A 12,808-nucleotide genomic window follows, 5' to 3' on the forward strand; every position below is an offset into this window, starting at 1 on the left:
GCTTAATGGTAACAGATAATGAATTTGGGCAATCCACTTGGAAAGACTTTACTTAATGACTACCATACCTGCCCCAAAACAAAGGAAATGAAAAACTGTCAAAACTTACAAAAATCATTAACCTGCTTAAAGTAAAACCTTATCTAATGGTGCAACTTAGTGTTATGAATGGCTCTGTCTTCTCCGGTTTCTTCCTTGTAAAAACAGAGAAGTGAATTTAACTGGTTTAGGGACAGCTCGGAAACTAGTTTTGAGAGGAAATATGGAATGGGACAGAGAATGATTAAATACCATTGAAAGACTGGATACTGTTCCTTTAACATGAAGGTTTGAAGCTCCAAAACCATTATAGATAGAAACTTGCATTAACAATGCTTAAGACATTCTAGCTTCTGTTCACCAGTGGTAGGCATAGCAAACATATATACATAACCTCACCCACCCCAATGGATCCTTGTGAAGAACGGCACGCTAGTCGAATGGAACTATTTACCGATGATAGCTGCTCCCGCAAACTTTCCACTTCCCTCTGGGCTGCCTCTGCTCGCTGTAAAAAAATAAATGTTGACATTTAATTAAAAATAATGCAGAAATAATGTTACTTCTTTTTTAAACAAGGAACTAAACTTGTTGTTAATCAAGTTAAAAACAAGGATGTCAAAGAAAGTTCTAAGCTGTGTACAAATGTGTTCATGTATCAAGTAATTATTACTGCATAACTGTCCCTGAACATAAAGAAATTAAGCCCGTTTTCACAAGAGTTCTTGACTTGTGCGTCAGCTCCTTTAAATGTTCGTACCAGCCCATGAATAAGAATAAGGCATGAATAAATAGATGCTGAAAGTAGAATAAAATACTGTAACTCCAAATATTAATTAGTATTTCATAAAGTGTTTTACCAGGACTTTTGCGGTGACCTAAAAATCTCCCAGCATATCCTGGTGGGATGGTGGAGAATGCAGTACACAGACAAAAAGTATGTAATAAAAAGAAATAAACAAATAAAAGCAAACTGAGGACAACACAAAACTAGAAATTGTACAGGAGAAATAACCAGATTAGCATGCTTACTGTACAGCACAACAAAGACATTAAAAGGATTCAAGTAATTACAATGACAGGCATCTGGAAAAGGTCAAACAAGCATCGCAAGAGGGGAGAAAGGTTGCTAAGAAATGAGCAGTCTCAAACTTAGCTCAAGTGGATGAAACAAAACAGCAAGGAAATCAACAGACATTACTTGGGCAAGAAAAGAAAGGACATGAGCAAAAAAAAAAAAAAAAATATATATATATATATATATATATATATATATATATATATATATATAAGAAGAATAGAGCGGCTATTGGAGAGATCCGAGGCAGAAACACCAGAGATGCTGGAAGAGGAGGATGTAAAGTCTTTGTAAAAGTAAAGAGGGGTGGTGGAGGCTTCAAAGTAGTAAAAGAGAAAAGAAAGTTGATAAATGTGTAGAGGTCTCGAAGTAGGTGAATGGAAGAAGAGACAATAAAAGCAATCAAAAGGTGAGATTAATAGAAACAGGATCTAGAGACACTGACAGCAATATACTGGAGTGATTACATCACTCTGGAAGTTGAGTTGTGTAAATGAAGAGAAAGAAAAACTGGTAAGACTGCAAAGAGAAAACAAGTGTCTAGCTCAAAGGAGTGTAAATCTATGTGGGTAGTGGAGAGTTACAAACATTATACACAGACAAAACTACACCCAAGAGTACCTCACAACACCGGGATATAATCGTACAGTATAAAATATACCACAACCTTTACTAGAGATGGAAGTAGACAGGATAGTGACTGGATCAGGGATATGTCAATGGCAAATAATACAGTTGTAACTTACAATAAATATGGCAATGTAGATTATGTTGTCACATTGTAGACATTGTTTTGTACTAAGGAATGGTAGAGAGAAAGGGAATGCAAGTATAGCAATGACGGGCAGTATTCAACTTATAGCGACATATAGACCACCAAAAAAAGAAGAAATAAATACAATTTGGAGAAGTATTTATGAAGATCCTGTGCAACATAACAAAGATGTTAAATGGATAGAATAAGTAAACAAAAGAATAAGACGTTTAAAGGTATGGGATATGAAATGGGATGAAGTAACAGCCATTGAGATTGAAACAAAGTTAAGAAAATCCTCTAACTGGAAAACCTCAGCCCAGATGCAGTACCTAACTTCTGGTTAAAAGTATTAACATCTCTGCATGAAGGTTTAGACATGAGTCAGAACTATTTATATGTGCACCTCAAACAGACACCAACCTGGCTAACAACAAGAAAAACAATGTTCCTACGTAAGAGTGACCCTGCAAGCTACCCTAAAATTTATAGACCAATAACTTGCCTTCCAGTGACATATAAACTATACACTGGAATTGATGCTGACAGAGTTTATAGTCATTTAGAAGAAAACTCAATTATGGCAATAGAACAAAAGGGCAATAAAAGAAAGTGATATGGAACAAAGGATCATTTGTTGTTAAATAAAGTCATAGTGGAGAACTGTAAAAAGGGGAAGAATCTAAGTATGGTATGGACTGACTACAAAAAAGCATTTGACAGTAGCCCACATTCATGGACAAAACAGTGCTTAAAAATGTATAAGACACACCCTACACTGATTAACTACATTACAGTGGCCATGAAACAGTGGCAAACCACTCTGCAGTTAAGCCATGATAAAAGACAAATTATTATTCCAGGGATAAAAATCCAAAGGGGGATATTCTAGGATGACTCTCTGTCACCACTGCTATTCTCCCTTGCCCTTAACCCATTAAGCTGTCTGTTTAACAGATTAGGTCATGGCTATAATTTGGCTCCCAGAAAGCAACGAAGTGTAAAGACTTCTCATCTTCTCTTTGGCAATCATTTAAAACTCTATAGCTCATCAGATGAGGAACTGAAAGCACAACTGCAAGTAGACAATACTTTTTCAGATAATATAAGAATGTCATGTGGTCTTGAAAAATGTGCAAAGCAATCATTAAAAAGCAGGAAAGCTGTAGCACCAAGAAAACATCAGTTTGGAATAAGAATGTGATATAAAAGAACTTGAGCAAGAGGGAGTGTATAAATATTTTGGAATTGATGAAGGATCAACAATAAACATGAACAAATGTGAATAAAACTAAGTAAGGAATATTTTAGAAGACTTAAATTAATCCCGAAAACAGCATTGACGTCTAGGAATGAAATTCAAGCTATAAACCAATGTGCTCTTCCTGTCTTAACTTACAGTTTTAGAGTGATTGACTGGCCCCAAAATATGCTGGATAGATTGGACAGGAAAACAAGAAGGATGTTTCATGTTCATCAAGTAATTTATAAAAATCAGTGCATACCAAGATTATATATTCCCTGTTCCAAAGGAGGTATGGGCCTCCTTGAAAGTGATTACATGTCTAGATCTGCAATTGTGGGACTGCATACATATCTGCTGACCTCACAAGACCCAAAGATAGTGAAAGTTTTGAAACATGAGGAGAATAAATCTAAGATGACTTCCCTTCTTAGTCTAGCAGAAGCATATTGGCATCAAGCAGGAATGAATGGAAATCAAACCAGAAGTAGATAAAAATCAGGCAGCAACTGAATGTGCCAAAAAACAAAAGAAAAATATAAGGTGAAGGATCTGATGAGAAGGCAAGAAATGTGGAAAATGCATAGCTGCAGACAGCAGCGGTGGTGCAGCGGTAGCGTTGTCGCCTCACAGCAAGAGGTTCTCCCGTTCGATTCTCGGCTGGAGTGCCTTCTGTGTGGAGTCTGCATGTCCTCTCCGTGGTCGAGTGGCATTCGAAAGACATGCATGAATGGGCGTGCTGTCGTTGAAGGTTGGGCGTCAAGCTGGCACCTCGGCACCATGAAAATCTACTTCCAATCATTAACGGAACAGAGTTCCGCTGTGGCGACCCCTAACCGGGAAAAGCCGAAGGAACAACAACAACATAAATATAGTTGCAAGTATACAAAAGTCTTGAAATGACCTCATGTTGATCAGGATCAGCTGCAGGAATGGTAAAAGAGAGGAGAATTCAACCCAAAAGATGAAAGGTTAACACTGGCAACCCAAGATAGTGGGCTATGTACACATTGGTTAACAAAGTCCATTGAACATGTGGGAGAAACAGACAAATGTAGGTTTTGTAAAACAGAATGGGAACCAGTTGCACACCTTGTTGCTGGTTGTGATATACCAGTGGCAGAAGGACTGTATACTGAAAGGATAATAATGTGGCAAGACTGTTGCACTGGGAACGGTGCAAACATTATAATAATGAAGTACCTGAAAAACACTGGAAACATGAGCGACAAAGCATCATACAAAATGATGAAGTCTACATCCCATGGGATCACCCATTACCAACAATTCAAAAGATAGATGCGAAAAAAACAGATACAGTGGTCCAATTAAAGAAGACAAGAGTAGCATTGATCATTGAAATCACTATACCCAGTCACTACAGTGTCTTGCATACAGACAGACACAAAGTCATAAAACATCAGGATTTGCAGGCAGAAATGAGAGCAATGTGGAAGAAAGATACCTAGACAGTTCCAATAGTAGTAGGAACATCAGATCATATAAAAAATAATCTACAGTCATATTTAGATATGTTATCAATACATGTAACTCCACACAAATTGCAGAAGTCGTCATTAATGGGCACATTGTGGATGCTGCGAAGAGCACTTCTGACTGACATCAAATATTGAAACAATACTAATTTCATGAACTTTAATCATACTGTGACTTAGGATATGGTCTATTCCCATCATGGTATTAGAAACAAAAGATTTGGAGAAATTAAAAAAAAGAGGACAAATGTGCAGTCAGAAGTTTGTTCCACCCTGCCATATGATGGAAGACATTTCTGCCCTCTTGACACTCCCATTGTTGAAGTGACAGGCACTGTTGAAGATATCCAGTAGGTTTTACATCATGCCTGAGGAAGCCTGATCATGGGCTTCCACACACATCACTGCACGTAACTGAAGAAGACATTACAACAAGGCAACAGATGATAAAGTCTTTAAAAACCTTGTACCTGTAGCATGGAACTCACTACCTCAAGATATGTAAAAACAGGAATTAAGTATAAAAGAGCAAACAGGACACACAGCCAAACCAATTAGTATAAAACTACAAGAAAATCCTAGCCAAGCTAGAGTTTTCACTGTGTTATCCCTTAAAACCTATTGTATAAGAGGTCAATGAAATATATGCAAATGACCCCTTAGGGACATCAGGTGCTTCAGCTATATGGCAGTTCTGAATGCCCATGACTTTTTTTTTCCTTTTTAAGTCTGTTAATGGAGAAATTCAGGCCAATAAAGCCAAACCCCACTAGCTGTATAACTTGGTTAAGATTTTCACTACTTTACTTACAGCATATCTCTGGGATGTGTGGAATGGATGAAGTCAGGAATAACCTACATGGGCACAGGGGCAGCATACAGACTTCACCCAGAAGGCTTTCCATTGGGAAATGAACCAGAAAACCAAACGCTGTGAAGCAGTAACATCAACTGATGTATGATTGTGCTGGGCTACCTGTCCTTCTTCCCAATTAATCCTGGCATAAACTTCCTGGACATGATAAATACTAGTATAATTCTAACAAGTAACTTGAATACTGTAAGTGACAATGACTTTTACTTAAATGGTGCTGATGTCTACTCTAATTCTAAATCTAGCATCCCATCTCTCAAACGTTTACTGGTCAGTGTTAATCTCACAGTTGACTCCAAATGCCTTTTTTTCTTTTTCTTTTCTTTTTTTTTCCTGCATTCTTGGGTCTACTCCTCTGCTGACCAGTTATCTTTCTCTCTCTCTCTATCTCCTTACTGCACTACTGACCCAATCTTTCATATTTGGGGGGGAAGAGTAAGATCAAATGGACAGACAGCAGAGATGCCATCTATGTGAAAGATTGGGGATTTTACTTGTAAGCCCTATTTCCACTGTGCTTGTCCAGCAACCTGCTCAGGGTTGGCCATGCACCGGGTGACACTGATGATGTGAGTGACATAACTTCTCAAAACTGTCCTGTCCCCTTGAAGGTAGTGCTTCTGTGTGGATTCCAGTTTCCACTGAGGACACTAACAATGGGCGTGCACCCCATCTTCCCTAAAGACAGGCAAACTGACTAAACTGCATCACACTTCACTTCCCTGCACCAACTCCAATAAACACGAGAGATGCTACTCAAACTCAAAACATTTGGGTCATAGTCAAGGCTCTATCCCTTTACATAATCAAAGCAGGGTTTAGCAGGATCCATTTGTAAGAATCCTAAAGAGCTGCTTCCTGCAATACTGCAAGGAAAGCATCCTGAAGGGCACCAAAAACAGGAGGAATAGCCACAGTGTTAGGGCCATCCAGGCAGTGTAGGTGAATAGCCACAGGTTTAGGGGCATCCAGGCCCAGTAACTGAACAGCAACAAGTTTAGGGGCATCCAAGCCCACTAAGTTAATAGTCACAGGTTTAGGGCCATCCAGGCCCAGTAGGTGAATAGTTACAGGTGTAGGGCCATCCAAGCCCAGTAAGTCAAAGTATCTCCTCTGTCCTACTAGCCTTCTCTGATGGCTCCGTTCCTTCCCATTTGCAGTGTTCTTTAACTTTAATGAGAATTTCTCTAAATGACATTTCATCTGTAGAGGAAGCAGAGGAAGATGTTGTCTGTGTAAGTATCATATCCTAAGTGGAACACATCTGAGAAGAGTTATTCAGCCCTTCCCCTCACTGTTTGAGGATTCTGTTTCTAAAATAGGAAAGATTGCCTTTTTTCTTTTTCCAAAGAAGACACCAAAACAAATGAATATACATCTGGCTGCAGGCTTTGCAGAGCTTGTAAGAATCATTTGAGCCAGGCTATTCCACTATCTACAGAGGTCCTGGAGTTGGGAAAAATGTAAAAATCTTCCTAACATTTGGGATCCAGATGCCTGCAAGGATCTTGGGCCTGGTGATCTTTACTTCACCTTTTGGGTATTTCTTTAGCTGGGACATCCACAATGGAAGTCTTAAACTCTGGAAGAAAGTGCTTGACCACCACTTCATGTCCCTCAATGTGCTTTCTTTCAAGGACACTGTAAATCCCATCCTCCTCACTGGAAATCTTGACATGTACTTCAGCAACGGCTACTCAGGAATGTGCACTGCATAAGCCGATTCTTGTTCACTGACCTGGTAGGAGGTGCATGGCTCCTTTTACATGATAGTATCCAAATAAGCTTTATCAGAAGCCTCATGAGGATAGCTGTGCAGTTAATCTGAGTTTTCTTATATTCAGAAATGGTTACTTCTTCCCCCTTTTCTTTTCATGACTTCTTGGCAACTACATTTTAAATCCTCACTGTTTAATAACTTTCCACCTTACAACTGAGCTGCCTGTTACTGTCACTCAGTTATCCTCAAGTTAGTTATAGTAAACGGTTATTTATTTATTTATTCATTTATTTATTTGTCTTTGTTTACCGGACGTCTAACTGGGTAATACTCATTTTTAGTGGAGTCCTGGGGAGAAAAGCTCCATTTGCTTACATTGCATTATACTAAGTTCCAGTTAAACACAGAGTAGGTGCATTTCTATTTACATTTATACACAAACAATAGTTACATTTTACATTCTAAGATTATACAGAGGTGGAAGTTACTAAAGAGAAAGCCCATGTGCAGCTTAGTGGATTGTACAGGTAGCGGTTATGTATAAAAATTGTTTTGTCATTTCAGTGAGAGGTTCAGAGTACTCTGTTTAAGGAGAGTATTTGGAGAGTATTGTATGGTGAATACAAAGTCTTAACCTTGTCAAGAGCACGTGCAGGACCAGGACTGGTTAAGATGCTGTTTAAGCAGTGGTTTAAAACTATTATGTTTGTCAGCAGGACCAGGATTGGTTAAGATTTTGTTTAAGCAGTGATTTGAAGCTATTGGGTTTGTCAGCAGGACCAGGATTGGTTAACATGTTGTTTAAGCAGTGGTTTAAGGCTATTGGGTTTGTCAGCAGGACCAGGATTGGTTAAGATGTTGTTTAAGCAGTGGTTTAAAAGTATTGGGTTTGTCAGCAGGACCAGGATTGGTTAAGATGTTGTTTAAGCAGTAGTTTAAAACTACTGGGTTTGTCAGCAGGACCAGGATTGGTTAAGATGTTGTTTAAGCAGTGGTTTAAAACTATTGAGTTTGTCAGCAGGATCAGGATTGGTTAAGATGTAGTTTAAGCAGTGGTTTAAAACTAATAGGTTTGTCAGTAGGACCAGGACTGGTTAAGATGTTGTTTAAGCAGTGTTTTAAAACTACCGGGTTTGTCAGCAGAACCAGATTGGTTAAGATGTTGTTTAAGTAGTGGTTTAAAAACATTGGGTTTGTCAGAGATTTTTATTTGTGTGGAGATGCTATTCTAGAGTTTAGCAACATATTGGGAGTAGAGCGGGTTTCCTGCAACATTATTGACTTATTTGTAAGTAACTGTACAGCTGTTACTGTACAGCATCTGATTAAACACATTTTGTATTCAAACGTAGCTTCAGTATTCTACTGCCTTAGCTTTTTTAATTTGAAGCATCCTAGCATTCAGTATTTATTCATTTAAATATTACATGTTGTGACTCCATCTCCTAATAATTTTTGATTTACATTCCTGAATCATGATAATTTCTGTCATCTACTTGTGCCATTATGGCCTGGCCTGTGGCTGAAAATGGTCTGTTTGTATCATCTCACTATCCTTGTCAGTATTTGTTCATTCATACTTTGATACCCACTTTATCCAGTACAGTGCTAGGCAGGAGCTAAAGGCTGTGCATGTGCTTCATTGGCATACCGGGACTGATTACATGAGGGCAATGGACCTCCGACACTTTAAGCAGGGAAACTAAGCACTTGGTCACCGGGACACAAAACAACAAAAAGAAAGCTAATTCAACCCATGCAAATGTGGGGCTTTGCCCCCCACACCCCACTAACTAAATATGCAAATTCCAAGATCACACTGCACTGGTGGCCAGGTGGTTAGTTTTCCTGTTTGGACTGTTGGCGGTTCGTTGCTTTGGTGTGGTCAGTTTTTGGTGGACTGTGTGTGTGTGTGTGTGTGTGTGTGTGTGTGTGTGTGTGTGTGTGTGTGTGTGTGTGTGTGTATATATATGTGACAGTAGAAATGATTGAATGCATTTGGGGTGGGGTTGGCAAAATGGTTAAGGTCTTTACCAAGAAGAAGCAAACAAGGTCCATGGTTTAATTCTGACCACTTGTTATAGACATATAATATTGTGCAGATTGATAGCCTAGCCTTATATTTACCTATGAATCTATCATACACATACACACACACACGCGCCCGCACACACACATGCACACACACACACACACACACACACACACACACACACACACACACACACACACACACACACACACACACACACACACACAGATATAGATATACTATGCACACTCGTGCATACACATTGCAATTTGGTACTGATAGACAAACACTCATGCAGAAGCTTTCCTACTGTTGCTGCTACTCTTCCACATTTGGAAGTATTTTAAACAACATTTGGGCAGTATTGCAGAAGCAAATGGAAGTTGATACATGGCCTTAGAAAATCAAATGTATTGACACTCCACACCACATTTCTATATCTGTAATAGTTCCATGCAAAGTAGGTCTCTATTTTCAGCAATAACAGTAGCAGCAATATTAGCATACGGTTTTTTTGGTACAAATAACATTCTTTGTGTATTGATGATCTGTTAGTTGAAAACTTTGTTCTGTATTGCTTCCTTATGAATTTTTGAGTTTCAACAGTTTCACCTCACAGTTCTCAGCCTTGTAACTGTAACTTTATTTATTACATTTTTTTTTTTGCTTCATTTTACTTCCTTTGAGTGGCACTTTCTGATAGTCTGCTGATGTTTACCAGTGATCATTAGATAATCCTTAAGTTCATTACTTTTTTTGTTCATCAGTCCATGTTGGCCAGCTAACTTGCATAAGCTATTTGAGTCTATTCACAATGTAAATCATTAGCGGAATGTCTGGTGTGCGCTAGAATAGGGGCATTCATTATACACAGGTGTAACTCAGTGAGAGTGATACCATTAGTTCTGCTTTCATCACTAGATGGATGAGCTGGTGATGGCTTTTCTCAGTGCGTTCTGGCTGCCCCTTTGAGCAGCCAAGTCTACTAACTCAACCCAGGCTGTAATGAAGGATCCATTCTTTTGCACAGCAGGACTAATTTACATAACATTATGAAGATGTGTGTGTCCAGTGTTCAAAACTTCAGAGGGTTGAAGACAATTAAAGACATGAAGGATGAGTAGCACTGATATATCTTTTGCAAAATGACACTACAGGAGTTGCCTGTCTCGTGGTTTATACATTAGAGGTATTTACACCACGGGGTGTGAAGAATATGGCATACCCCAGTCTTCGTGGCATATGTTTCCTTATATTAGCATACAAACACACACACACACACACACACACACACACACACACACACACACACACACACACACACACACACACACACACACACACATATCCATTAGGTGTTGAAATATATCTTGTAATTTTCTTTCATTATTTCATGCCTACTCTAATAGAATAGCAAGGGTTTACATCTAGAACCACATCTGCTTGTGCAGAATGCGGATACAGGTGAATATGTCACCTTTGTGTTTGCATTCTGTCCGCCAAGCACAGTGCAGAATCCACAGTATGCTGCTACTGCTTGCATTTATGTCAGATGTAGGTTGCATGTGTGTCACACTGCTGCACAAGTTACTGTTGCAGTCATGCATACTAATAATAGGGATAAAGGCAGTCTGTGACACTTAGATGGAATGCTTCAGATACCCACTGATCTCAAGAGAGCAGTATGACTATCAGCAAACATTTATGGAACAAGGCCATCCAGTAATCTCTCTGCAGACATTAAATAGGGATGTGAACTAGCCACAAAGTGATTTGTTTAAGCAAATGGAAGAGACCTGGGAAATAATAATTACATGTGTTTTCAAAGTGTACTACATTCCACTGGGTAATCATGTTTCACAGAAACACTGGAACATCTTAAGGGCAGATCAGATGTTTAGGGAGGGTGTGAGAGATTTATATATCCTTTTTTTAAAATTCACTCACTATAGAAGATAAATTAGAAAATACCATAACCATAAATAATAATACAGTGGTCCTCAATTTTCCGTGAAGTACATTTCCAGATGGACATTATATGCCATACATTTATATTTATAGAACAAAAGAGTATGTACATCTAAGTGCAAGCTACACTTTTTGACCACAAGTACATTGTATCTTTAACACATAAACACATTATACATGTTGCTAAACATTTGTGTTCTGCTTTCTGTACTGATAAAGGCATTACATTTCTTAGAAACTGGATTTCAGACAAAAAGGAGACATGGTAAGTTTCATTCAATGAAATTCTAATGTGATGCACATGTAGTAAAAACATAGTAGCCATGGACTTAAAATTTTGCTTTAAAGGCACTTAAGACACTATTAAGAGATGTACATTTGGATACTACGTGACATATGTGTGTGTGTCTATGACAAATGTTATAGATAATGATATTATAGCACTAAAAGAGTTGGAATCACAAGGATTCAAATATATTTAAAACTGAATAACACAGATTTGAGAAAATAAAATCTATTTTTTTTCCAGAGGAGCAACCCCCCCCTCCCATCCCCTACTAATTATACACACCAAAGATTCAAATATTTTAAAATTGAATCATACATATTTACCCCGGGGATCACTTCAGTGGCTCTGCTGGACAGAGGCACAGGGAAGTAATCTAAGGGGGCGGTGAAAGCCAACACATTCTGGCTAGGCTTATAAATGCCTTCGGGAAGATAGCCTAGTACCTACCTATGAACCTATAAAGCAAGGAAGCTGATCCTGAATAGGATGCCAGTCTATCATAGATCCTGGAAAATGCATTACAAAATGTAGGAAGCAGACTGTACATTTTTCTCAGGAAACAGGAAGCTTTTATTTATTTAATTACATTGGCTTTCTGCAGACAAAGGGTAGCCGCCTTTTTCAGTGGAGGCTCAGGGAGATACACGCAATAAGAGGAGGAGGAAGAGGAAATAAGAAGCAGCAGATCAAAGCAAGAGTGGGATGAAGAAGGAGTGCGGTAGGCAGTGATCAGAAAGTGCAACAGTTTGAAGGAGCTGGAAGTGAAGTCTGAAAATACACATGGGGTAAATGTCAAGCTGGCTGTTAGATGCAAAGTTAATTATAACCACTGGTGAAGCAAGGCTCACATAACAGTGTATAGCCAATGATTGGGAAATTAAGACTAGTGTTTTTTTTTTGAAGAGTGAACCAGCAGCTCAAACTGGTAACAGCATAGTTAACACATTCATTTTAATAAATGACAGAAAAGGAAGGACAGAATATGTTCTAGGTGAAATCAGTGCTGGCAGCTAGTTCAGCCTGCAAACTCTGGACCTAACATGATTTAATGCAAGATATAACTCCATACAATAAGAGATGGTTAGAATTATCATAACTACTTTCCAGTCTACCACAAGGGATTGAGACCTACTGTGAGTAGGGGGTGCACAGGGGAGGACACAGGAACTAAAAGGTCTTTATTGTAGTTTTGCAGACATGGGCTTAAAAGTCTTTAAAACACTTTTATAAGGACTGTACTACTATGCAGGAAGTTAGTTAAGGATACATAATCAAAACTTATCTTGATATCACATTCTACATTTAGTAAACGCTG

The 12,808-nt window shown here is 38.6% G+C and overlaps 1 protein-coding gene across 4 annotated transcripts in view; it reads right to left on the reverse strand.

The window, feature by feature from the left end:
* CUX2 (cut like homeobox 2) overlaps positions 1 to 12,808 on the reverse strand; it is a 2,130,834-nt gene that overhangs the window by 367,766 nt on the left and 1,750,260 nt on the right. For 3 of the 4 annotated variants that reach the window (XM_044068630.1, XM_044068628.1, XM_044068631.1), the window contains exon 10: positions 443 to 547. In XM_044068630.1, coding sequence (XP_043924565.1) covers positions 443 to 547 — 105 coding nt within the window. The remainder of the gene's footprint in view (positions 1 to 442; positions 548 to 12,808) is intronic. The other variant, XM_044068629.1, reaches the window with a different exon arrangement.

This window comes from Protopterus annectens, chromosome 4.part0 (genome assembly GCF_019279795.1).
Source record: "Protopterus annectens isolate FY-2018-M chromosome 4.part0, PAN1.0, whole genome shotgun sequence".
Classification (NCBI taxonomy): Eukaryota; Metazoa; Chordata; order Ceratodontiformes; family Protopteridae; genus Protopterus; species Protopterus annectens.